This window comes from Rhagoletis zephyria, unplaced genomic scaffold (assembly GCF_001687245.7).
Source record: "Rhagoletis zephyria isolate East Lansing unplaced genomic scaffold, Rhagoletis_zephyria_1.1 Rzeph_scaffold_02105, whole genome shotgun sequence".
Classification (NCBI taxonomy): Eukaryota; Metazoa; Arthropoda; class Insecta; order Diptera; family Tephritidae; genus Rhagoletis; species Rhagoletis zephyria.
Genome location: NW_016159189.1, coordinates 209 through 27,937, shown reverse-complemented (window position 1 = coordinate 27,937; position 27,729 = coordinate 209). Strand labels below are relative to the sequence as shown.

General features: G+C 36.9%; 1 protein-coding gene across 1 annotated transcript; it reads left to right on the top strand.

Annotated features, from left to right (window-relative positions):
- Nucleotides 1–5,684: 5,684 nt before the first annotated feature.
- Nucleotides 5,685–18,764, top strand: LOC108366002 (uncharacterized; the record flags this gene model as incomplete). Its single annotated transcript, XM_017620261.1, has 3 exons — nucleotides 5,685–5,981; nucleotides 12,070–12,258; nucleotides 18,472–18,764. Coding segments are annotated over 3 exons (764 nt in total), but the record flags the coding sequence as incomplete, so codon positions are not given.
- Between the last annotated feature and the right edge of the window lie 8,965 nt (nucleotides 18,765–27,729).

Below are 27,729 nucleotides of genomic sequence, written 5' to 3'. Positions count from 1 at the left end.
AAAATTTCGGGCTGTTTCGGGCAGGAAGAAGAATACACTTACGATCGAATACGCTCGAATTTTCGCTCTCTATTACCCATTTTGTTGAGTACAGGCATGATTTCTGGGCTATTTTGGGCACACGCGGGATCTCGCATTGCGTACGGGAAAGAAACTACTTAAATATAATTAATCGATTATCGATTCACAACAACAAAGTCATCAGCAGATTTTTGCGAAAAGTTATCTTGCCATACTTATTTACTACTTAACAAGAATTTTAGCAAAATGTTGCTGATTTTGGTTAAATAAATCATTTATTTCAAAGAAATTTTTACTTATTATTTTTGTAAATTTCTGGAAACCGATTGAAACCTGTGATTGAAGTGGTTTCGGTATCGTTCCTTTTCAGGTCAAGATAACGGTTACGGTTTCGGTTTGGGTTTCGGTTTCATTCCTTGGTTTGTTCAGTCAGTAAAAAATCCAGTCCGTTAAGATCATTTTAGCTTGGTTCAAATATTAGTTAAATTATCTAGTTTTCAGTACACATTTCATGCATGTGGAACCCAAATTTCCACCTTGTTGTAGGACTTATAAATGTCACTTATCGACGATATGCATTTGAGAAGATATCAATTAACCAAATAAGTTAGATATTAGTAAGATAACATTTTAGACTTACTATTAAGACTTTCCGGCGGATCCCCCATTCTTCTTCTATGCTATCAGGATCCAAGGCGAAACTAAAAAGCCGTATACTGCATTTCCACCAACCCTTAACTTAGTTTCATAAAAAATAAAGTAGCTTTATAAAAGGTTTATAAACTGAAAATTGTATGAAAAAGTCCTTTTATAAAGCTCTTTAAACCTACTTTATTTTTTATGAATAAGTCCAAAAATATTTAGAGTTTGATTTTAATAAAAAGGTCAACAACAACTGATCAAAAACAACATTAAGAATATAGAAAAAATTAATTATGAAAATTCTACTGGGAATGGGACTCTAACCCACGACCCCGCGGATCGGTAATTTGCATTACTGCCATCTGCTTAGCCAGACTTTTGATCAGATAATCAGAGCCGTTAGTCCGGGTCAACGTTGTCGTTTGTCTATGCTTTTATAAGCAATTAAAACAAAGTAAAAACGCAAAAAGTAAGAAATTTTTGGAGCTTACCTGAGCTCTTTGTTGTAGTTAACTTTAAGATACAATAAATTCATCAGAAATTAATTTAAGTTACTTGAGTTGCTTGGTTACAGAAATATCACAAACAAGTTGATCTTTCCAGACTAAAGACAAGACCCACTAAATAAATAATGTGTCATAATTATTTATGTTAAAAAAGAAATGGTAATGCTTTTACTAAATATTCCTCCTAAATTTTTTTCAAAGTGGTTTAATTTCTTATCGGGACGGTCACGGTAATTGCTTGGAAATCACATAAATACATACTCCCACAACTTATGGACATTATTCGACTTTTTTCATTAAAATTAGTTACACATACAATGTTCTTAAAATGTTCTTTGCGCAATCTCTTCAAAATTTAATATACTTAGTTTTACTGCTAAAACCAAAATGCAACAACTAAAAATATAAATCACGTGAATCACCTTGGCGGCACTGGACAATCATGATTATGACCACGTCTGTATCACAACAACGCAATCTGCTGAAACTCCGGCAGTTAGTTGGCTCACACGCCAATCTTAAGCTAATAAAAGTATATTAAAAAGCAGCCTACGACAGTGCTTTGCCTTTATTGCACCGCTGTGCCAACTAGTTATTCTTTCTCTATTGTTTACAGTGACTACCTACAATATGTATGCACAATCATATACACATCAGGGGTATGCACGAGCCGGTGCATACTGTCCAGCATGATGCATAGATAGCATAAATAGCATGATTGGCTAATTTTGGTGTTGTCTGAACACATGAAACAACCAAAATCATGCTATTTATGCTATCTATACACCATGCTAGACAGTATGCACCGGATAGTGAATACACCTATTTACATATATCCATACATGCTCATGTGCACACACATACGTTTGTATTCGATCTCCATATGCTATTTAGTATGTATGTACATCTACAGCATCGTAAATATTTAAAGAACTCCAGTGATAAAACTTTTATTGCTGACATTTAAGTTTTGCCACTAACTAGTTAGTAATATAGCACAAACAACAAATACACCCATTTTTACTACCTTCATTCAATTGCCTTGAACTATTTATCCATAAAATGTGACCGGGCCGGGCTTGCGTGTTAGCCATTGGCGTGCTGTACGGGAATGCTCAGCCATACTGAGGGAAACATTTCTGTCAACTTTTAACAAAACAAGCTCTGTGCTTTCTGTAGGTAGGAATTTAGAGTAAATTATAAGGAACTTTTATTTAAAAATTTGATATTTTTATTTAACTTTCATTAAGATAGCATCTTGAAGTACTTCAATTAATGACCAAACATAAAAATATCATTCGACAACTCAATGAATTACAGCTTTGAAGTGTAAATGACCTCAATCGAGACAAGTTGTTTTGTCAAAAGTCCACAGATTTGATATGATGATGTGTATACATACATATGTATGTATGTATGTATGTAGGTGCCACTTTGCTATATTAATTCTCTCGTTTGCTTACCCACACTCATATGTATGTACCTACGTATGTATACTCAAATACAGTGCAGGTGAGGCACAAGTAATTATTTTAATGTGGAAATTGTAAGCCATTAAAGGAGGCGTGCGAAAATGTGTGTCGTTGGGACAGTGTAATCTAACATTTTATGACCGATATGTAGCATACGGCGTTAATGCTCTATCAGTTGGTAATAGGAAAATTAAAATTTGATATCACATGTACTACCTGATGAGATGGGATGTTGAACAGTTCGATGAGCAATTTCTATGTCTCTGACCACTTTAAAAAAAATGATTCGCTATTTGCGTATGTATGTACAACATTCGGATCTTCTAAATAAGGAACCTTATTTTATGTAATTTGGTTTAGTTCTGCATGAGAACAAAATATAATGTCAAAAACGTTACCACAAAAGAAACAAGCAGAAACAAAAATGAGAACAAAAGGTTCGAGAACGTTTCCATAGAGAACAAAATGCGAACAAAACTCTCGGGAACGTTGTCGAGAAAAATGAAATGAGAGCCAAACCTTCTGGAACGTTTTCAATGAGGACAAAATGAGAACGTAGTATCGATAACGTTTTCAAGGAGGGTTAAATAAGAAAAAAAGTCTGATGAACGTTCTACTAGAGAACAAAACGAGAATAAAAATGTTAACGTTAAGAATGAGCCTTTGCGTTTTGGGTTACAAAATCGTTTCAATGAGAATTATGATTATTAATTCTAAGCCAGAAGAAAGCGTCATCATTTCAACTTCCAGATTAGTGATCATAGGGATGAGCTGTCCATTTAGGCGAAACAATTTTTTTCTATGCAAAAAAAGTTCGTTGTCTCGTTGACTTAATTTGCATTATTATCGTTATGTTAAACAATAAATTCGACTAACAATGGTACATAGAAAATATTTGAAAATGAAACTATTTAAATTGCCATTATTTGATACCCCGACCTCGATGTCTTATTTAATTTCCATAAGTTTCTTGTGATTGAAGAAAGTTTTGGAACCCTCCACCAACCGTAGGCATTCTTGGGAAAGTACAATAGTTCGAAAAATGCGGAGTTTATGGATTCTTAACTAAAGAGATCTGATGTGGCAGGAAGTTACCTGTGAAAACCCAAGATCGCGAAGATTGAGCAAACGGGCCGTTGCTTATGATTGCAGATATGTACATTAACGCACAATAATTATTAAAAAAAAACTCAAAAACTGTACAAGCGTGATTTGCGTCGTAACCTTTTCAGAGCTAGCGGCATGCTAATAAATAAATCCCCAAACTTTCAGGTCAAAATTCAGTTGGTTGCGTCCGTATGGCTTTTTCAATTTTAGTTTTAAATGGAAAAATAAAACTAACTCATAGCACTGGTTTACAGAAAAAATTTACCCTGGATGACATTATCCAATTTCTAGCTAGAATCGCTCGCTATTTCCCAAAATCGACTTAGATTTTGTTTCTACGAAGTTTGGCAAGTAAAAGCTAATAAAATTCTACATAAACTGTATATAGAATTCTTTTTAATAAACCCGATAGTTTCTGAGAAACTACTAATCATTTCAGATTATCTATTTATTTTCCGATGACAAAATGAAAAAATGCAAACATTATCAGGGGACTTATTTAAAAAATGACAGAATCTGTGTAGTTTTTTTTCGTTTTTGTTAAACTTGTTTTGTTACAAAAAAATCAGGCCACCAATGAAGAAAACCGATGCATAAATAAAAACGGAATGAGTAGTCAAATGAAAATGTGCAAGGATTTCTTGTTCGAAATATGAGCAAGAAAGAATGTTACTCATACGGCATGTACACTTTAGTAGCTTTCTTTTGTAATAGAACAGGCTACATATATCATACAAATGTATAAAATTTACACTGAATCTGTAATTTTTAAAATTTTTCCCAATCAAAATTTGAGATTTCTTAATTTTTTCATAAAAAAAAACAAAACATCTGGAATGATTAATTAATTTCTCAGAATTGGATAGAGACATCCGGGGGCAAAACAAAACAAATTTGTGAGGCAGTGTTATTACCATATCTGAGCGAAAAAATTAAACGAAAAATAGAAATAACAAAATAATAACTAAATGCAGATTTATTTTACCCATAATGATAACGGTTCCTGGTATTCTCGTCTCAATGGATGCCTGTTTTATAAATATAATGGTGAAAAGTTAAAGTAGAAGCTCATATTTACCATAGTAAGTCAAGTTAGAAAACCATTAAATAGTATTGAAGAGAATCATTTTCTTTGCTCGTTGGTGAAATTTTCAAAATATTTTATAGTCTAATATTACATTTCCATTGACACAAATGCGTCATTTGGGGGAGAAATCTGAAATAGGCCATTTTCTCTTTAACGCAATATTTCTTTGGGTTCTTAAACAAAATTTTCAATTTTATCGTGAGCTTCATTTTCGCTCAAAATCGATCACTCTTCTCTATTCGCGTATGTCTAATCACTACGGGCGGCTGAAAAAGTTTCGGTGAATTTGATTGCGGGAGAAATTCAGGACAACTAATTAGCCATTGGCGTAGTTTAAAACGCCCTTTTAAGAAGTAGGAGCTTAAACAAATTAAAGATTTTTTAATTAAACTTAATATCTTTTATTTAAAAGTCATACCTTCTAAAGATGCTTGCACTATTTTTGACGGCAGCCACAGACATGTATGTATGTAAAAATTAAAAAAAATTTGACCCAATTTGCAAATGAAGTTAAGTCGGATGATTGAAGAATTCGTGTGCATCTACATATTTCTCTAAACCAGCAACGATAATTTCGGTTACTTTTCTACTCAAAATAGTCTAAATCAAACCTAACAATTTTCACATATCTGCACGTGTATGTAAATACAAACACTACACATGTATAAAGGGCATAAAACGTGCGCGCCTGCAGGTCACACAATATAGAATGAGACCACATCAACATACATCCATACATATGTAAGTGCCCATGTACGTGTGTGTGTCGTAAAAAAGCCTTGGTGCCCTCCGCGCATTTAGCGGCGTAGCCAAAATTGTCTACACCTGAAACAAAAATTGCAAAAATAGAACAACATCTTCCCTGTCTCATTCTGACTGTATTTTTTGTTTTGTTTTGTATTTTTCTTGCAGCGAACGGCGTGACTGGGCAACAACTGAAGGGCAGCCAGGCGGATCCGTGCAAGGTGAAAGGACGTGTGGCTGGCGATGAAGTCTATTGCGACCGTTATTGGGAGTGTGTTAGCAGTCAGCCAGAGCTTTACGATTGCCCCAATGGACTGGTCTTCGCCGGGAAGCATCGTGGCGTTACGGAAGGCTGTGATTATCCGTGGCGCGCCAACTATTGCGAGGGCAAGCAATTAGCGAGTGAGTAAAAACGGGGAATGGGGATTAAGTAATTGTGGCAATGGGGGGGCGATGTGTACTCGTAAAATTTAAAAGGTGCCGAGCAATGGCAGGTGTTTTCATCGTTCACTAAATTTTTATGTTTACCCCGTTGACGCTGTTGTGGTCGCTGCACAAATACACACACACACACACACACTTTGAACTGTAAATATCCACTCACCAAGCTCACCAACAAACAAGCAACATATGGTGTCACTGCATTCACTTGCAACACGCGTCATTTGAGTGCCACTATGCGGCAACTTGTTTACCGTTATGTTATGCCACTGCTGTGCTGCTGCACAGCCGGCGTCTATGCAGCTTATTAAAAGTTTTTGCTGCATTGTTGTGCGAAAGTTGCACCTTGTGCTATGCATATACATATATACATATGTTGCAACATGCAACTTACCTACTATGTATCTCAATTTGCTAGATGTGCAATGCAATCGATGGGCGCCAATATCGATACATACATACATACCAATGTACATATGTACATATTAGAGGTTTACGCCGACAGGCTTTGCGGCGGCGGCGTGGTCAACTTCAGAAAGAATCGGCGGCGGCGGCGACGCCGGCGCGTCTAGAAACGCCGGCGCTACTGCCCATAAGGCAGATTCCAAGGAGCCATAAGGCTTCTAACCTTATCATGTCATCAGATTATAATTCTATTTAATTCATTCATTGAATTCAAATGTTGAGTGACTGCTGCTGATGAATGGGCGAACAAAAGAAAGGCTATATAGTATATACATTAGGTTTCCCATCGACAATGCTTTTTTTGAAAATTTAAAGACCCTACCCCCTAATTTGATTCGTTTTTTATGAGAAATATTATTGCATATTTTTATAGATTTTTTAAAGGCCATTTAGAGGTCGCAGCCTGTCGATTTAGGTCAGAAAATACGATTTTCTAGACTCATGAGTTTTTGAATGACTATTTTTGGTTGAATTTCAAAGAATTTTTTAAATTTTGACCATCGATAGTTTCCACAATTTGAAAATATGTAGTACTAACGTGCAAAAAAACGATTTTCGATGGGCACCCTAATATACATACATCTCTTCTATGTACTCTACAAATCCGTATGTACTATTTCAATTCAAACAAATAAAAAAATTTAAAGTTTAAGTTATTGGGGTAATTTATGTCGCTATCAACAAATGTTTGCAATAAGCTTATCAACCGTTATGTTAAATTACGGAGTGCTTACGATTTTTTGCGGGTTATATATTGAAAATAAGGTTGGCCTACTTTTTTTCAAAAGTTTAACCCATCAACTCCCACCAGAACGGGCCTTTTTGACCCACTGTTTGAAAAATGGCTTAAAAATAGTTAAATTTCCACTACTATGTTAAGCGCCAAATTTTTTTAAGGAGAACAGAATGTAATGCAAAATAATAGTAATTTTTACCAAAAAGGGGCACTTTAACTCTGTAGAGAAAATATTGCGATGCGCGGCAGCAAAACCTTCCTGGGGTTTGACCACTACTTAGGAATACTAACGTAATTTTCACACAGCCACCTAGTTCTTGTATACGTCTGTGAGACCCCAGAATAAAGTAACTTAAAAAATTAGCAAAAAAAGTGTTTGCTTTTTATTAAAATTCTGTTGAAAATATTAAAAAAAACACACAGGAGAATCAACTAGTCTTTAGTTGTGTTTTCGTATTCTACAGCAAAAAATATCTAGTAACTTGCCAGTAACCAAAATTCGGAGAGTAAGCCAATATTTACTCCCAATGAGTGAAATACGCAAGAAAGTACGAAAACGCAAAACCAGCAAGAAGTTGCTAGTTTTATGAACAGCTGATTAATTTGTCAATTTCCGATGCATTTTTCTTCGAAAACTAATATTTTCCATCTTATTATATATTTAAATGGGTTTATTTTGTCAATTGCAACTCTAAAAGCACCACAAACAATTATTTTGTTAATGTGAATTACATTAAGCATCATGCCATCAGCTGTTTCTCTTACTAGCAAATAGTTGCTAGTAAAAATTTATCCAGTAAAAATCCAGTAAAACTTGCAAGTTCAGCTGTCATTTCTGCTCTCTCAATTTCCCCTCTTTTGCTAGTTTCTTGCAAGTATTTGCGTACGAAAACGACATCCAGTAAAAAACCAGTAAAATTAGTACTGGATTTACGGGATGGTGCGTACGCGAACAGGGCTTTTGTTTTATCTCCAATAATTGAGGAGTTAGATGCAATAAGGGCGCTTCTGTTAAAACTGCTTTCTGAGATATTGGCGTTAAAGTTTTTGATGTGTATAACTTTCTTGTTGCTGTAGTATATAAAAAAGTAGTATTGAAAAAAATTGTCTACTGCGGAAAAAATCGTCAGATTACCATTACTAATTTAACTGTAATAAACGCTTTCGATCGAAAAACGTGTTACCTATGTTTTTTTCTGAGTTACGCTTTTTTTTTAAATCTTCAGTGGCCCAAATTATGCAAAAAACACTTATTTTAAAAATGTAATTTTCATTTCGTAAAATAGTGTTTTTATACGAGTAGTATTTAGTTCCTTCAAACGATGTATTTCAATATGCATACAACATGAAAATTTTGTACAAAAATCCTTAGGCGCCGAACGCCGCCGCCGCCGCCGCCGCGCCGATATTTTCGTAACTCGGCGGCGGCGCGTGAGAAATGACAAAAAACGGCGGCGGCGGCGGCGTGGCCCGGCGGCGTATACCTCTAGTACATATGTATGTATGCACGCACGCATTCAGACATCCATATAATAAAGTAAGCAAACAGTAACCTGCAGGGCTGTTGCTATCGATTGTGGTCGTTGTGCGGTTGTATGCATTTTTCCGGTGTGGATTCCACTTTAATGGTTTCGTGGCATTCTCTGTGTGCGCGCGCGACATTTAGTAGTAACTAACGCGCAGCAACTGGGCGACATGCATTTGTTTGTGCAGCGGCGTTGCACGCTTTGTGGCGGTACGGCAGGCGTATGCGTTTAGCTCACACACCACACACTTGCCAGCATGTCTCTCATACATACATACATATGTACAAATGTATATTTGCACGTGTCTTTAAATATTTTCCTGTTTCGTGTTGTTGTTTGAAAAGTTTTGCACAGAAAACCGCAGCGACAATTTTGTAAAGTTTTAGTTGCATATTGGAATTTTATTGTGGCATAGTTGAGCTAATTGCGGCCGTAGATGCGCGTGTTCCTGCACCACAATAAAGCAACAACAAATAGGTAAACAAAGCTTTGCTGCTGGCTGGTATGCAGGTAAATCTCCCCTTTTGTATTTTGCATTTTGTATGCGTACATGCAGACATATACAGTTATTATTTGTTAACTTGGTGCTGCATAGCTAGAAGGCTGATAATTGAAATGTGTCGAAAATGATATTTCTATTTTTGCATACGGCTGGTAAGGTCATTTTACGCCACTGCTATGTCAATTTTCATACAATTTATTGCTAAACTTGTCTATTATTTGCCTTTGATGTAGCAGCGGAAATTCGGTTTTAAAAATTAATTTTCGCACAGTGACACAAAGAATACCCCGGTATTGCAATGTTAAACAAGTTTGTGGAAAATTAATTAATTTAGAATTCGGAATCAGATTAAGGAAATTAAAAGGGTGGGATTGGCTCGGAAGGGCTCTTGCCAATTCTGAATGGGCTGCTTGTATGCCTCAGTGCGAATTTAAAATCAGCTGGATTGGGTTTAATTCCAGTCGTCGGTATGCGTTCGTCCGATCGTATTCTATATGCATATTGTCGATGTTTTTGCAAAACCGCCCAAGTCGCCAGGCATCGAGATTTATGCATAAAAATTGTAAAATTTTTATTAAATCAAAATATGTATTTGTAAAATAATAGCTAAAGACCCGCCTGTCAAGGCAATGCCTTCGCTCTCCTGTAAAATTTGAGTGCTTTAAGATAGGCGATTTTGCAGTTGGTCGATGGGCGGTTTTGCAAAAACATCGACGGTGTATGTATGTATAAACCTTGGTGCATGCACCTTATCGACTTCACGCTGCCGCACTTAAATAGCTTCACTGACAGGCCGTCACACAATGGAACTACAGTGTAAAAACATAGCAAAATATCCAACTAACCTAAATCAAAAATGCATATTTGTAGTGGTAGCACGAATAAATATAATGAAAAAATAAACATTTTAAGAAAAAACTTTGATTTGGTTGCAAGTAATTTAAATTGATTTTTCTACTACATAGTGCGATTCTGTAATAAGCCAATCTGATTAAAGTCAAGTTCTTTAATATACCTGTGGTCAAGTATTGCTTAAAATTTTTATATGTATACCTGAAATCCATCAGACAGTTGCATTTGAAATTCTAGATCATTTTGTGAGTATAAAGTTTTTCGAGAGCTTAAAACGGGATATTTAAGATGGATCTAAGAAACAAGCTGAATTATTCTTAGGACTAGTAAACATTAACATGCTGACTTATGCCGAGGACATCGCCATCATCGGTGGCAAAAACCGCGAAGTCTGTTCTGCCTTTTCTAGGTTGGATAAGAATGCAAAGCGAATGGGTCTGGTGGTAACACCTTCTGTAAAATTTATTGAATTTTTATTGTATAGCTGAAAAAATCCGGCTTGCATTAGCTCAGCTTTTGTTGTATAAAATATAGGTAGATTGAAGGTTTCAGTCCAAACGCATATCATGCACATAATTTACTCTGCAGGTATTGTAAATGTTTTCGTTTTGTCTTTTCAAAAAGGAAGAAATAGAAGCTATTTTAGAAATAAAATAAATATATTTGTTAGTTGGAGCCAAAAAATTTAAAGAACCTCTTCCTTGTCTTCTAAGTTAGACATAATTAGAGTAAACCAGCAGGATGAACCAAATTTCATTAAAATATTGTTTTTTTGACGTTTTGGTTAAAATCAACATAAACTCTTAATTTCATAAACATCGGCCAACATTTAACATTTCCGCCCACAAGAGCTGTGGGCGTGGCAGTGCGTCGACTTTTACCATTTTGCCCATTTCTTCATTCTCAAGTGCAGAAATTTCAGCGAATTTGATGAACGGTTACTTCATTTGAACGCATCTTATATGGGAACGTCCCACTGCCCGTCAGCTACAGCAAACTTTGTTGTTTTTCTGTGGTGTAGGGGTTAGAAGTGCGCGCTACCATTCCACAGAGCCTGGGTTTCAGCCCAGGATGACGGAAAATCGTGCCACAATACAACATAGTCCTACCCTGTCGGAAACACAAACAACCTAAACTATCAGAAAATGATTCTAACCCACACAAAACTAGTACTGCTTTCTTACAAAACTATAAATCATTACGAAAAGACTACACTCAATCCTTAAGCTCACCATTCGTTTCGCTACTCGTTTTCAATTTTCAGTTTGCTTTTACAATTAAGAAGCTCTTTATGCGATCTGCTTCTACACACAAATCTTCCAGAACAATTTGGATAATCCGGTCAAACACGAAGAACCACTTATGGTTCTATTTTTCATACAGCATATCAAAGAGAATGCCATAAGCGATTGCTTTTCGTTAAAAAAAGGGAGGAAAGAAAGAAATTGGCGAACAGTAAACAACGAAAACATAACCAAATACCGGATTTAACATCAAAAGCCAATTTATGAGTGCAGAACACCTAAGCAGGACACAGAGTGCTAAATCTTATAGTACAATATGACAAGATGCTATTTATGTGGGAGGGGAAGGCAATAAGCACTGCACTACAGGACATCCAATTCAAATGGGTTGTATGTAATGCAGCTGCTCCACCACCAGCTTACCCACAGCCAATTCATTAACGAAAGCCGAAACAAGTTCATACGGTGATATGCTGGCACGCTGGCACGCTGGCATACTGGTACGTTAGCCTCCTGATATGTGGTGGCCGGGTATTGATGCTGCTGGATTGTAGATATTTCTGTTTGTGCGGCGGTTTCATAAACGACCCTATTTGATTGCACTTTATTGCCTACTCAACACAATGCATGACACACACACACACACACACACTTTTACAAATTCGTGCACACATTTTTGTTGTTGCTTTTTTTTCAAAATCCTAATTCCTTTTCTCACTTTCAGATGGTCCCATATCGACAGAACATTGCGACTGGCTGTATGGCATCTTTGGTCATGAGACATCGTGCACACGCTACTGGACTTGCTGGAATGGCACCGCTACAGAGCAGCTTTGCATCGGCGGTCTGTTGTACAATGAGAATGCCCACAGCTGCGATTGGCCGGAAAATGTGGACGGTTGTCAGAAGCATCGTAAGTATTACCAGCATACAGTGTTGTAATGGTGGGGGGGTTATGGTAAAGGCAAAGAACACCAAACACCCACATCTAGGTATGCAAGCGATTTTCCTTATACGTACATACATACGTACGTATGTTTCTAGCTCTTTGTTAGACAATCTTTTATGACGTTCCAATGCGCATTTACGCCTGATCAAAAGCGTGTTAAATTTTCAATGACTTCAGCTGGTAATACTGTTGCAAAGGCTTGCTACAAGTACAGCTAGCTACCCACATTTATTGGGAGTACAACATGGTTACAACAACAACATGGGGGCAATTAAATCTTCTTAAGGCTTGCCAACATTGCTGTGTGCCTTGTTCCAATAGCCTTCGTCTTGTCTTTTGCCTTTGCGAATTAGCAAAATTCAGATTGATTTAGAAGCACTTATGTGTGTCTAAATGGCCAAAAAGCATTTTGTAGCAATATTTCGGTTTAATGTTGAAATCGGTTCAATAAACTACATACGTCGTAAGGTATATGTACTATTAAATGGGCGTCAGTAGCAGTAATCTCTTCTTCTCAGCGCTGCGTAGTTTACGTCCATTCGCACTAAACGACCAAACCGGAGAACCGCTGTATGTTTATTCGCTGAAATACATACATATTTCTCTGCCATTGTAAATATTTCTTTCGAATACTGATCTGATGTTGTCATTATCAAGGTTTCTATGGGATTTTTGTACGACGAGAAAGGACTTTTTTAAGTTCATGGTAGCACTTGTTGGCAACAGTGATTCTCCGCTGACGTCATTATCGGTATTATGGCAGCCCCAACTTTTTCATATCAGTTATTCTTAGCAACTCCTAAAAGCAATTTGACGATTCATTCTAAGAAACTGTGTCTGGAAATACCATGCAAGAATTCTGAAATATTCGTCCCATACGTAAAGACTATTATAGAAATATAGCGTGACATCGACTATATAGTTTGTGACTCCGTTAAAGGAGCCACATCATAGCAATATGGCTGACAATGAACAGGAAAACACCCCGAGGTCGGACTTCTCGCAGCCACCCGCAACTATAGCAGAGAAACACGTCCACGGAACTGATGCCAGCGAAGAAATCGCCAATATAACAGTAAAGCTATCGCCGTTTTGCAATGCTCGCATCAAAAACGTAACGACAAAGTACCACACTGTCATGGCGACATTATTTTAAACCCGCCACCAACCGACATGTACGATACCTTAAAAGCGCTTTCGGAAGTGGAACGATTCGGCGAATGCGAACAAAGATGAATTAAAAAATTGCTACGACAACCATTTAAATGGACCTTTGTTATCGCTGAGAGCTCACAGCCTTTAGTCAGTGCAGACCGGCATATTCATTTCCATTTGTTAGTCAACCTTCGACATCGCTTGCTATTCGATGATGTCCCGAATATTTCAAAGAGTTGCGCGATCGTCAATGTTCCTGACGACATCATGAACATATCCGCAATCAAAACCAAAATGCTGTTTCAAAACATTTTAGACAAGCTGAAAGACATCATGGGTATATCGAGCACGTTCCCGAAAGACATATCACACCAAGTCACGAACTGCATTGTGACGAGAGGATCACCACCTTTTGCAAAGTCTCGTCATTTGGCACCTGACTTACTGAAAGCGACGAAAGCTGAAGTCGAGTCGTTGTGGGAAGGCGGTATATGACGACCACCAAGAAGTCTGTGGAACTTGCCTTGGTATGTAAGAAAACCGGCGACTGGAGACCATGTGAAGTCTTCAGTCGACCGAACGGTGTTACGAAATCGGCCTCATATCCGTTGCCGCATTTCCTTGATTTTAATCAAACTCATCACGGATACACGTTTTTCGCAACGATCGACCTAAGACGCACGTAAAACCAGATCCCAGTCTAACCAGAAAACATACCGAAGACAGCTATAACCACCCGTTTGGTATGTACGAATTTTTTTACATGTGTTTTGGTTTAAGGAACGCTGGCCAAACTTTTCAACGATTCATGGATAAGGTTTTGCACGAATTCAACTTTGCTTGGCTTTATCTGGACGATATCCTTATCGCGTCTAAGGGCATCAGCATCATTCACGAAATGTTTTTGTAAAATTAGCGTGGTGTCGTCATTAACTCATCAAAGTGCGTCATTGGCAAACCTGAAGTCATGTTCTTAGGTTGTAATGTTTTCAAAAATGGTATTTCGCCTCCAGAAATCCGAGTTCGAGCCGTCAAGGCATGCAATAAACCCGAAAGAGCGTGCGACTTACGACGCTTTCTGAGTATGATACAGTTTTTTTTTTCGTAGATTCATGCCTAAAGCCACATCAGATGAAAAGGCTAAAGCCGCTTTACAGTGTTGTAAGGACGAACTATTTATGCACTGGAAACAGGTCCTCCGCTGACTGTAGCAGTCGGCGCATCCGGCACTGCAATAGACAACAGTCACTCACTAAGCTTTTACTCAGAAAAGCTAAACCCGGCTCAAAGGTGTTACATCACATACGATCGCGAACTCTTGGCCACTTACAAGAGGCCACTTACAAGAGCGTCAAATATTTTCGGTACATGCTCGAACGGAAACAGTATTACGTGCTCACAATTCGCAATTAGTAGTTGTGAGGATCGAATGACGAAGTTGTTCATAGTCTGTTGCGCTTGCAGCTTTACGACGTTGGCCGCACATTATTTAGTTTATGCTAACTTATCTTGGCAGCAACATGATATTGGTCTTAGTCGACGAGTGGTCCTCGGATCATGATCAATACATTAATAATGGACTTAGTCTTCCAGACTATCATATTTTGCGCCATAAACCAATCATGATTTTTTATTATGCTTGGGAGAGCGCCAATGGCGTAGCTTACAAATGAGGTCGGAACTTTAACAACTTAATACGAAAACTCGTAATTGTGTGCGTAGGCGAACTTTTTACTATGCTCTCTTCGTTTTCACTTAACGTCTGCGTTTCTCTGCAAAAGTTATGCCGGTCTTCAAACCATTTTACTGCTGCCTTAATTTCTGACAATATTTTTTCGCCGCATTCCTGCCTGCCAGCATATCAAGCATTTTGACTTACGTCCTTCTATCTTCTGTTTTATTTTTCGCAAAAATACGTTTCTCTTTCGGAATTGGCTTCAAAGAGGCTTGGTATGCTGCATATTTCTCTACAACATTGCGCAGCACTCTTCGTCATACCAGCTGTGTGGGAGGTTTTAGTAGCCAACCGCAGTGCTCATTTATGTTCGGTCTATTGTTTGTTTGCAATCATGTCCCATCCATCGTATTTTCCGTACTGTAGTAGTGTCAACCTTGTATTTTTGTAAGCAAATCCGCATATGATAAAGAACACCCTTCTTATGGAGAGTCCGGATGTACAAGATGCATGTTCGTAAAGCGTAGTCCCTGTTTGGTGAGTCTGCATCGTTAAAGCTTGTGGGCTGTATGGTCTTTCCCTTGGATCTGTTTTGTATCTGATGGGTCCCAAAGATTTTAGAGATTCTCTTTTATATAGCGGGTGTCTTGCTTGAAGAAAACAGACGCTTGTTTGTAGCCGCATTTTCGGCTGTACTGTGGGCTCATTAATTACTGATTAATTAGTTACGCAGAGTTCATGAATGGGGAAAGAAGATTCGCTATTTAGTAAAGTCGTGCAACTGTAACTGCATACTCAGAAGAACGACCATACCACATTTAAAATGTTTGCCTGCGATAAATAAGTGTATTTCATAAGGTTCTAAGTGACATTTTTTGAAAATATAAGTTATACTCATACTTGTATAGTTAAATATACTATTTATTTGGTGAAAAAGAGTAAACATTCGTTGAATTAGTTAATTAACCTGCATTCATTTAGATAAGAATCATTTCAAATGAATCTACCCAGAATTTACAATAAGTATTCAACTTTAACTTCAGTTATCTTAAAAAAATGTCAGACCTACTTAGATCCTTTTGATTCTAACCCCTACATATATAAGCAGCTTTTTCTGAATGACAGGCATTCGCTTTGCAGCCGCTTCTTCTGGTTATCAAACGCTGCTCTGTGACGCCTTAGCGCAAATAAGTTGGAGTGGACTCCTCGAATCTCCTTTTCTCTTTGCTCTACACACCAAAAAGCATGTCTAGAAGACCCGTTATACCTTATTGCATTCCGTTGGATACAGGTAATGCTATTTATTCGAATGAGTATATAAACCTTATTGCCAAAAGGTACAAAACTCCAACACTCTTTGACTCCTCCGATTATTAAATTTTCAAAATATGAGTGGTAAATTGTGCACCTAGGTTAGCTAAGTATATATTGTGGTGGCTGACCTCATCTAGGCGTGACAAGCAATAAAAAAATGTTCTGAGCGATACTACCTTGCTCAGGTGATTTTTCGCTATTCAAGTTCTTTTGTATTAAAGGTCACGTTAGCTCACAACCAGATCCCGAAGCAGTTTTTGAAGTGAAACTTCTTTAGCGGCGGCTGGGAGTAAATTGGTAGATTCAACGGAAATTGCACACGGGAATGATGCAACGGAAATGGTTTGGGCTGAAACAAGTGCTTCTTGAGTGTATGCACATGGTGTGAATTTCACAAAAATTTGCTAATATAACGTTAAAGAATAACACTTAGAAAAACACCAATACAAGAATGAAAGTAAAGGGGAGCAGGTACATACTAAGATAAAGAAAAGGATAGAGGAAAAGGCAAAAGTAAAAACAAAAACAAAGATGCGTAAAGATAAAGGCAAAAATGAAGATCAATGTAAATTTGAACACTCTACTTAAGTGAAGGGGAATATGTAGATGAAGAAAAGTATAAACACAAACGTAAAAACAAAGATAAATATAAAGAAAAAGATGAGGATGAGGACACCGATAAAAGTAAAGATGAAGATAGAGGAAGAAAGATTAAAATAAAGGTAATTATGGAGAAAAGGATATAAATGGAGAAACAGAGACTCAATCTGTGAACTATTTTGGGATTTGAGAAATTTTTGGAATTCTCGGGACTTATCGATATAATAGCCGATATTTTTATCGCTTTTGTTATAGATTTTATTATCGAAAATTTTACCGATATTGCTATCGATTTTGCTATCGATATCTTCGGAACCTATCGATATAATAATCGATTTTGTTATTGATATTATTATCGATTTTGTTATCGACTTTGCAATCGATATTTTTAACGATTTCGTTATCAATACTTTTTATCGATATTGTTATTGGTTTTGTTATCGACATTGTTGTAGATTTTTTTGCCGATATTTTTATCGAAGTTGTTATCGATATGTTCAACGATTTTGTTATCGATTTTGTAATCGATTTTGTTATCGGTCATTTATCGACATTGTTATCGATATTTTTATCGATTTTGTTATCGATATTTTTATCTATTTTGTTATTGATATTTTTATCGATCTTGTTATCGATACTTTTATAGATTTTCTAATCGATTTTGCTACCAAAATTATTATCGATTTTTCTATCGAAATTTTTATCGAATTTGTCATCGATTTTGTTATCGATATTTTTATTGGTTTTGCTATCCATATTTTGTTGGATGTTACTATCGATTTTGCTATCTACATAGTATAAAGATAAAAATGAAGATAAAGGAAAACAGAATAACATACAGAATAACAAGTAGGGATCTAGATAGAAAACAGACAAAAAATATAACCTTAAGCAAAAGTAGATGTATGTATGTATATTGGTTCTGAGACAAAATAGTTATGTAACGTAAGTTTCACTTCTCCAGTGTGGCCCAGGTGCACTTACTTTTGTTTTATTTAAGACACGTTTAAATAGGTAACTACTTTTTCCAAGGCAGATACCTACTAGCTGTACCTTCTGTTGCACTTGCGCTGTAATGAATCCTTAAATAAATATACCGACAGTGCTAACCCATGCAGATTAGTTCAGTTGCATTTCGTCCTCGGGCGGGTGTTATTAGTAAAGTATAAAATTGTACAAATAGCTTGCTTCAATTTTAGTTTAACTCCTATGAAATTCCCCGAATTTTCAGTAATAGTTTTAAATAGTCACTTTGCCCATTCTTCCTACTAACTTCCACACTTACAAGAATGCAAAATTTGTTAGACCAGAACACTCTATATATTCGTATTTAACAACAACTGTATTTAACAGTTCTCTAATTGTAATTAGCTTGTTGCACTAAACCTAATGAGTTTATTTCTGTTTTTGTTGTTGTTTTTATTGTTTCACAGCTCTCTGCAATGAGGATGCCAACGGTAATGTCCCACTGGGTAAATCTTGCAACCGTTATTGGCAATGTCAGGGTGGCTATCCACGCTTACAACGCTGTCCCGCCATGTTGGTATTCGATCGTCATTCGTTGCGTTGCGTCGTCCCGCCAACGGAGGAGTGTGATATACCCACAACGCCAGCGCCACTAGATGGAGAAGGAGAGAATAATAATGTTGGCGGCGGTCAGCTGTCCAAGGACGAACAAGAACGGAAGGTAAGTTTTAACAGTGATTTATGAGTGCATACACTCGTACAATGGTAGAAGATTGTGTGCGTGCACTGGCTTGTGTTTAGCCAACGGGAGCGCACCCGAACGGTGTGGTCACTGAGCTGTGTAGACTACTTTTAGCCGCCCTAAAGCGCTGGTTACTCACAATTGTTCGATGAATTCCACGGCTTGGCGCGTTCTGTTATTGTAGTTATGTTTACAGACCAAACCGTGTATGCTTGCAGACAGCAAAATTTTGTGGCATTGCATTAGCATATTTTGCGTGCAACCAATGATTAATTGTTCCAGCTGGCTGACTTCGATGCCCCATTGCCCTCTGGCTATAGACATCAGCACATCGACAGTTCAATGTTGGTTGCAGCTTGTTTGATGACAAATTTCGATGCCTAACCGTATGTGCGTAAACATTGTAGAATAGTGTCCACTAGAATTTCCCACGCGCATGAATTTTGATGATGGACAATTCAATGAGTTTGAAAAGGAATGAAGTTTGTTGAGAATATAATTTGTTAATTTTTTATGTGGCCAAACTCATTTTGGAAATGCATCAAATACTTGGCACTCCTCCTAAATAATTTACACACATTTTATGCTATAAAATTAAAAATAATGAAGGTTTCAGGACCAAATGTATTTTTAATATTTACTGATAAACATATGTATAGGTATACTAGAAGGAAATACTCATTCGAAATGTCCACCTTTGACCTGCCTATCGTCAATAACTGCGCGCATCTCGTTCATTGGAGAATCGGCCACAGCATTAAATGAAATATATCTTAAGAGAACCAATGTTGGGTTATCTTTTGTGAAAAACTATGTCCTTTTAATATTTCCACTTTTCTTAAACCAGCGGATTCAGGATTGCCAGAGGGCCATTCTTCAGAGGAAATGATTGCTGTCAAATTGCTTTGGGACCAGGTTCGAATCGTTTAGGAATAGAAATTGGTTAAGCGGCTTTACAACAGCTTTCAAAATGTTTTCTTGCTAAACCTTCGCCGATATTTTGACCCCTTTTTGCAGAAAGGCAAGTCTGTGACAACATCGTAAGGGGCACACTACCAAACGATGACTGGACCTGGATGATAAATAATTTATGAGATTGGAATTGAAAAATATTGTTATGAAAAGTTATATATCGTTGGCTTAGTTCGCAAACGTGCTAAGTCCATTTTTTTATTTTTTGAGGAGGGACAAAAAACCGTATAACTTTTTTTGTCGTTAATATTTTCCTAATCTGTAAATGCAGTTTTCTTCCTTAGTTCGTGCTCGGTGCCCGGTGGTGAAAAGCTGTGAAGAAGCATGTACCAGTACCAAGGCCTGATGAATACATGCCTGAAGATTTGTATCTCTGTCCAATCTACAAGTGGGTATATCCCGCCATTTGCGCCAATTATCGAGTACTAGGTCTAATCGACTTGTCCTTGAAAGACTGAAGACCTTCATCGGCCAGCTGCTTGAAACTTATCCGTGTGGGTTCACACATAAAAAATCCAACAGCGACTAGATTTTCAAGCAGAGTCAAATCATATAGAATACACTAGATATACAATTCGACAGACGCCATGTCTTAATTTGGGATGCTTCAAATTTAATTCGGCTGAGTAGAGTTTCGTTGAGCACAACTTTCAGCTCTATCTAAATTCAGAAGGACTTCTCAGCTCCGTTCGAAACCTAACGAAGCTTATTTGCTTTCTCTATTAGCGATTGTTCATCTGCTGTGAGAAATCTCCGCGAGCTATCGCAGGCGATGAACTATAAAATAGTGAAATTCAAAGCTTTTTTTAAGTTAGAATTTTGATGAAGGTGTTGTTTCTGGAATGTATAGTATATGCTCGAAACAACGTGTAGTAAGCACGTTTTGATTTAAAATCTTATGCGATAAAATGTCCAAGTTAGACAAGACGAATCACATTTGTGTGCCTTCTTCACAGCGGCACCGTGCATGGTATGTACAAATATGTGTATGCAAATGTCATTGACATCGTTGGCCTCAACAAAATGGGCCATTGGCGTAGCATTTTTCAGCTTCGAACAAAAAGCAAAAGACGCCGGTCTTGCGTTGAACGAGGATACGACAAAGAACCCCTTGCAATATATTTATAAAGGGTCTTCGCGTATTGAGATACACGTCGCTGTTGGTAATTATAACTTTGAAGCAGTGAGGAACTTCATCTTCCTATGATCCAGAATAAACACCACCAATAATGTCACCCTAAAGATTAAGCCAAGAATAACTCTCGGTAGGTGCTTGGTAGGTAGTTTAGGATTTCGAGATAACTAGTTATGCAAGATCTTTAGCCTTTAACTCCGAAGAAGAAGGGATGACAAACTCTATAGAGCTTTGTAATGATATGAACATAGCTAAGCGCATAAAATCAACGTAAACATGAATTCTGATGCTCCGGTGAAATGAGCCTTCGACAATAGAAGGAGCACTTGTAGAAGGAGCTGTACACTCTTCATTTGAAAACATAAGTTCGCAAAAGAGGGATGCAACTAGGGTTGCCAACATTTTCTAAGAAATTTATAGTACTTTTTCAAAGAAATCTGAAAAAAACATAGTACACATCAAATATATATAGTATTTTTTTAAAGAAAAATTAAAAATGCTTTTTAAGTGTACATCTTTTTTATCTCTTATGCATTTCCTCTATAAGAAAATATATTTGTTTGAAAGTATCATATGCTTTATCGCAATCAATATTTAAATTAATATAAATCAAAAGTTAATTTTTTATTAGTGAGATGGTCGCTGTATTTCTCTCATTTCACTATTTCATAATCTTAATAGAAAAAACTCTTTCTGAAAATGCCGAAGTTACAGGAATAGAGAGCATAAGCGAAATAATTTTAAGTAAATTTGGTAAATCTTTCTAAGTATTTTTAAAAATGTTGCCATTTTTGATCTGTGAACCCTTTGTTTTAAAGTGTATTTCTATTAGTATTGTTATTTCAGTATAAATGTCATCCATTTTATAACATTTATTTCTTGCAAATTACTGAAATATAAGTATAATAACTGAAGAAATATAGTATTTTTGCATACTATATTTTTTCCAACAGTAGACCTAAAAAATAGTACAATACTATATATTATAGTACGGTTCGCAGCCCTAGATGCAACTAGCCCAGCTTAATGTTCTCGGCTCGACCAACAAATGGTTGTACCGCCAAGAAGGAAGAAGCAGTTACAAAAAAATAATATTTGTTTTAATTATATCTGGATAACGCATTTGTGTGGTTAGAAAATGATTTCCAAAAGATCATAAAAACATGAATTTTATTTAAACTGCCACTTTTGAAAATTCTTATGATATAACATTTGTACATCGATATGCAATCTTAATTGTTCAATGACTTGTAGTTCATTACTTTCTTGATTTACGCAACTGGAGAGTTGCATATGTGTTGCAATGACTATTTCGCGACGCAATTTCTAACTTCGGTTACATCTACATACTTTACTGCAAATTCTTAATTCGCACTCATAAGTTCTAGTTACTTCTCATCGAGCAGCAATTCAACGACTACGGCACACAGTGCTTGGAGAAGGCATGTTTTACGCGAAAAATTAGAAGAGCTGTTACGATTATCATAAAACCGCGGGATTGTAGTATTGTTGCACTGCTAAAATATGCCTAAAATGTTTAGTTTCACAGTTGACAGCTGCCATTAAGAAAATCTTTTTTAAAATACCACTGATTACGTTTTTTGACATGCTGATCACGAATTTTATGTCAAATTAAAACCTTTACAGTTGACAGCTGTCAAATGGGCTGTGAATTTTTCTACAAATAAGACAATATTTTTAAAAATTCCATTATTGGTGGTTTGTAGATATGTTGATCACGAAATTAAAACTTTGAGAATTGAAAGCTTTCAGCAAATATTTATTAAGATGCTACTGATAATGGTCTTAGGCACGCTAGTCACGAATTTACGTCAAATTATAACTTTAAATGTTTACAAATGTCGAAGGGGCTGTCAGTTTTTCTACAAATAAGGAAAAGTCTCAAGAATTAAACTTACTATGTTGTAAGGCTCACTGATCTCGAGCAGTGATGGAAAAGTAGGTACAATTGTAATTTTTTATAATTTGAAAGTATATTCGGTACATATAGTCCATTTTCGGTACATTTTATACTAAGCCAAATAAATTTTCCAGGAATTTTTCCTCCTTGTCGTTATACCAACCAAGTGCAGACGTATCCATTTGGGCTTCTCTCGAGTGCACTCGAACTCATCTCTTCTTTATCAGACATTGTCTATTTACGTTGCTCTGTCATATGAGCAGACAAGAATGATCAGAGATTTGTCAAGGTTGATTTTTATTCATTTAGAAGCCCCCTGCTAGGCCTAAGTAAACACCAGCGGACAAGAGTTAAGCCTTTTTCGATCTCTGACTGCCATTAAGCTGGCTTCTAATTAAACAAAGTCCTTTAAGGCGCATTCACCGTTCTAGTTCAGAGAGCAACTGAGAAAAGTTCTGAAAGCTTTTGAGTTGTGAACACAACTTCACGTTTAGTTCAGAACTAGAACGATGAATCCGCTCTTATTGCTTCGAAGAAATGACTTTCAACCGTGCCTTCCTCGTTCTCTGCTAAATTAATCTCTTTTGATTTTTTATTAAGGTTCAATAAATGCTCGAAAGATTCAAATCTAATTGCATTTAATGTGAAATAGGACAAAACATATTTTTAAACGTCGGTTGATTTACATAAGTTATACAGTAGACCTCTTAGAAGCTAAATCGCTATACGAAAACACCAAGCGAATATGAGATCCTGGTTTATATAGAGGGTTTGGGCGAACAAAAGATTCAGAAGCATGGTCAAAAGAGCTCCTAGTGAGTGCTGGAAAGCTGGCGCAGCTCGTAGGCAGGAGTTGACGAAAGAAAGTAATTCGCCTTCTCTAAAAGTTTATTCGTTCTCGGAAAGTTCTTCCAGTTTGAGAACGTAATCCTAAAATCAGGCTTAGTAGATTTTCGTCATATTTTCGTACTGCTGAACAAGTTGTTGACGTGAAGTGAAATGTGTAACTAAATGTACATACAAATTTTTTAGTAACATTCGTTTGCTGTTAGATAAAAATTTTTCCTCAAAATAAGTACAATTTGAAAATTTGATTTTCCATCCTTGATCTCGAATTCTGTATCACATAAAAACTTTTACTGTTGACAACTGTCAAATCAATGTCAGTTGAGTAATCAATATATGAGGCAATGAGGGCAGAAATGGCCTAACCCACAAGTCTTATCTTGTACCTAACTTCATAAAATAGTTTCAAATGTAATAAATCTTAAAGTAAAGGTCGATTATTACTTAACTTGATGATACTCTACATAGCTCCGAACTATAAAATTAAAGACTAAGCGACTTTATTTTTAAAATGTATCTTATTTGAAACTGTTTTAAGTAGGGAAGCACACAAAAATGTTTAAGGTTCGATTGTTAAATACGAGGCAACATATCCAAAATGAATTTATGATCAAAATATGAAATGATAACGGAAATTATCTATATATAAATTAGGGATAGTTGGGGCCGTTTGCTATATGTTCAGCCCAAACAATTTGATCTAGGCCCCAACAGCTTTCGAAAGATTTTATAAAAAATTCGTCATTTCCAAAACTTCAGTTTTCTCATTTTTTTTTTTTTTTTAGTTATTAAAAGGTTTGAATTTTTGGAAATTTCGGACGCCATATTGGATTTTGCGTTTTGAATTTTCAAAGACTACTTTAAAATTTGTAATGAGTGAACTTAAGAACCGTTGAATACCAAATTTCATAAAAATCCATTAATTTTTTAAATTCTTGGTCGCCATATTGGATTCGTTATTGGATTTTTGAAAATTGACTTCAGTTTTGTTAAGACACATCTTATAAATGATATGATGCTAAATATAGAATAAATTACATTATTATATATAATACATTTTATGATGTTTGGAACACCTGTTAAAGTTGGTCTAGTGAAATAAAAATGGCCGCCACACTTTTTGGCGCTAGTATGTGCGGCATTTCTTTTCGTAGATCCTTAAAGAACCCATTGTATTACTTTTTGGTAAAGGAACGAAGAGCCTACTCGGCCCTGCTCAAAAGTTCTAACTTTCTGAAAGAAATATTTCTTGAAAAATAAGCCGGTCTATTTAGGTGTTGATAATTTAGCAACCAAGTTTTAATGTCTAATATTTCACATGAAATCATCATTTTCCATGTTTAAGAAATAACACCAAAACAGAAATTATTGTTATAATTAATAGTATCCATAAAAAATTGTTAGAAAAGTTATCAATAAATAACTGGTGCCACGATAGAATTCGTTGAACTAAACGGATTCAACGGCTTCCTCAGCAGATATTATTGAAAATAAGAACCAGTTTTGAATTCGCTGAATAGGAGTAGTCTTATTCCGGTTAATTCATCATAGTTTTAAGATATGCCTTTTTCGCGTAAAACATGGCTTCTCCGACCACTGTGTGACAGAAAAGGGGGCGATTGTCTGAAGGTAAAAATACGCCACCACCCACTCGACAAGGCCATTGCCATTGCTGTTTTCTGTTTACTGTCGTCTGGCGGCAACAGCTGCCACACACCAACGCTTCAATGGTTGGTACAGCGATTACTGCTAATATCAATGTAGCAACATTTGTTATTGATGACAGGCGACTTAAGAACGACTAAGGGCATGCAGCGTGCAACATGCAACGTGATTCGTGCATGCCACATTGCTACACGCCACACAACGTATACCATATTTGCTATGAAAAGTTGAAAATAGCTGCTTACATGATGTGCAACCATTACGAGACTACCACAACGTGAACATAAGTAGTTTTGGCTGTGGGTGAGAGCGCGACATTCCGCTGCCGTCTGTTTTCTTATTTAGTGTAAGTTCGTCTAGGCATCTACTTATGCTGTCCCGTGCCTTTACTTCCATTCGCTTAATCGACGTTTAATCATGTCAAATGCGGACGACAACTCAAAGGGGAAGGAAAACTTTACCGTGCACGGAATGCTTTATGGGTCGTGTGAGCTGATAAGAACGTGTTCGGTGCAAGTGGATTAGGAAATTATTCCGCCATGTTTTGCTAAATTGGAACTTATGGAAAGTATGCGGAGATATATATATATATATATGTACATAGATATTATAAGACTACTGGATTTATTATAAAGGTCTTAGACAGCACTTTATGTGACACACGACAAAAATCGTAGGAGAAGCTCGTCCAAACACCAATATATTGCGTAAGTGCCAATGTTTTATTTTTAAAGTTCCGAATATAACCTCGCTCTTCGTCAGTGACGTAGCCGAGTGCGGGTCTTTTTGAGTTTAGCCACTCCATGGCGTTTGTGGGCGATATTGCCTTCATTGTCCACCCAGCCGAGTAATATCTTTTCACCAATCCCTCCCAGTCTGACGCTCCTAGAGGGTGTCATTCTATCTCATTCGGAATTCATCGCCCACGAGAAAATGTTCTTAGACTTAGCATAATACGAAAAGTCTATAGAGCCTTCTCAGCCTGCTTTGATATCGTCCACGTTTCTGGCTTTTATAAAAGGAGTGGCATATTAAGGATTTCTGAAGGGTAAATTTTGTTCTTCCAGAGAGAGCTCTGCTTTGCAGTTGCCAACAGAGGTTAGGCGGACTTTCTTGGTTATGTAATGCCGATAAATTTCTTCACAATATCGAAGGTGACATACGTGTTGCCGGAAATTTTTTGTCTTTACTGTCGCGCACCCCTGGACCAACTTTTTTATGTCCCCCCCTTAGCCGGAGAATGTTTGCTGGGAAGTCTGCGGTTGAGGTCAAAACCCACAATTTCGAAGATGGCCCATGTAATTGAGTCACCCGGTCTAAAGCGAGAAGTCCTTTCCCTATCTGAAGGAGTCAAAGATTCTACTATACATACGTATAAGCATCTGACTTTCGTCCCCATATTTGCGCGGGCTCTTCGATGCCGGTTTTAAATAGCTTTGAAAAAGGTTTTCTTCATATCCCAAGTGTATTTAGGGTCGACGTTTGTTAGAAAATTTAGTAGTTTAGCACAGCGAACAATATTTGTCTGAAATGCATCCAAAATGTGCACCCGCCCTAAGTGGCAACGGCTAATATATCTATACACAGACAAAACGTCACGGCCTCTACACCGTCAAACGCTGAAGCAATGCGGCTTATAAATAAAGTTGTTATTCGCGACGTAGAAATTTTCCACTCAATGCCTTAGCAGCTCGTCTCTATCCACAGCTACACTTGCAATTGCCATAGATTGCGTTGCGTTACGTTGCGTCTCGAATGACTTTAACGAAGATGAAGATGGCGACGCCAATGAAAATGAAGACATTGCTGGTGAGTTGCATACCACTGCCTTTTTATTGCCTGCAGCTGTCGCTCTCGCTTCAATGCGGTTGCTTTAGTCGGTGGTGAGCGTTTCATCACTGAATATGGAGAAAAATTCAATTTAGTGGAACCGACGCCGCGCCAAATGCTGCCGGCTCTACGGGCGTGCGAAAGCAAAGCAAGTAGGTTCTGAAGCATTGCAACCAGGGTAGCTAACTCATTTTAAGAGATTTCCCTATTTTGCCTGAAATTTCCTTAAATTCCCCACCCAAAGATATTTCCTTACTAAAAAAAAAAAACACAAAAATTGAACGTATTTTGATATATTTCTGGTATTGCTGTTTATTTTATTTTTAAACGTAATACATCTATGTATTCATAAACCACACCAAACTCTTATAAAGTTAGTTAACAAAGGAATAATAAACAAGTAAGAAAGTCTAAGTTCGGGTGGAGCCGAACATTAAATACCCGGCGCAAGTATTAAAAATGTGACCTGGTCTACGGAAAGGGGGCTTAGGTGTCAAAAAATCAATTTTCACTTTTTGGTTGATTCGGATGGAAGATGAGATGCTTTTTCACGTGGTGAAAAGCAGAAAATCCTAACTTGCTTAGAAGTGTACTAAAAATGTAGAGAAAGAAGA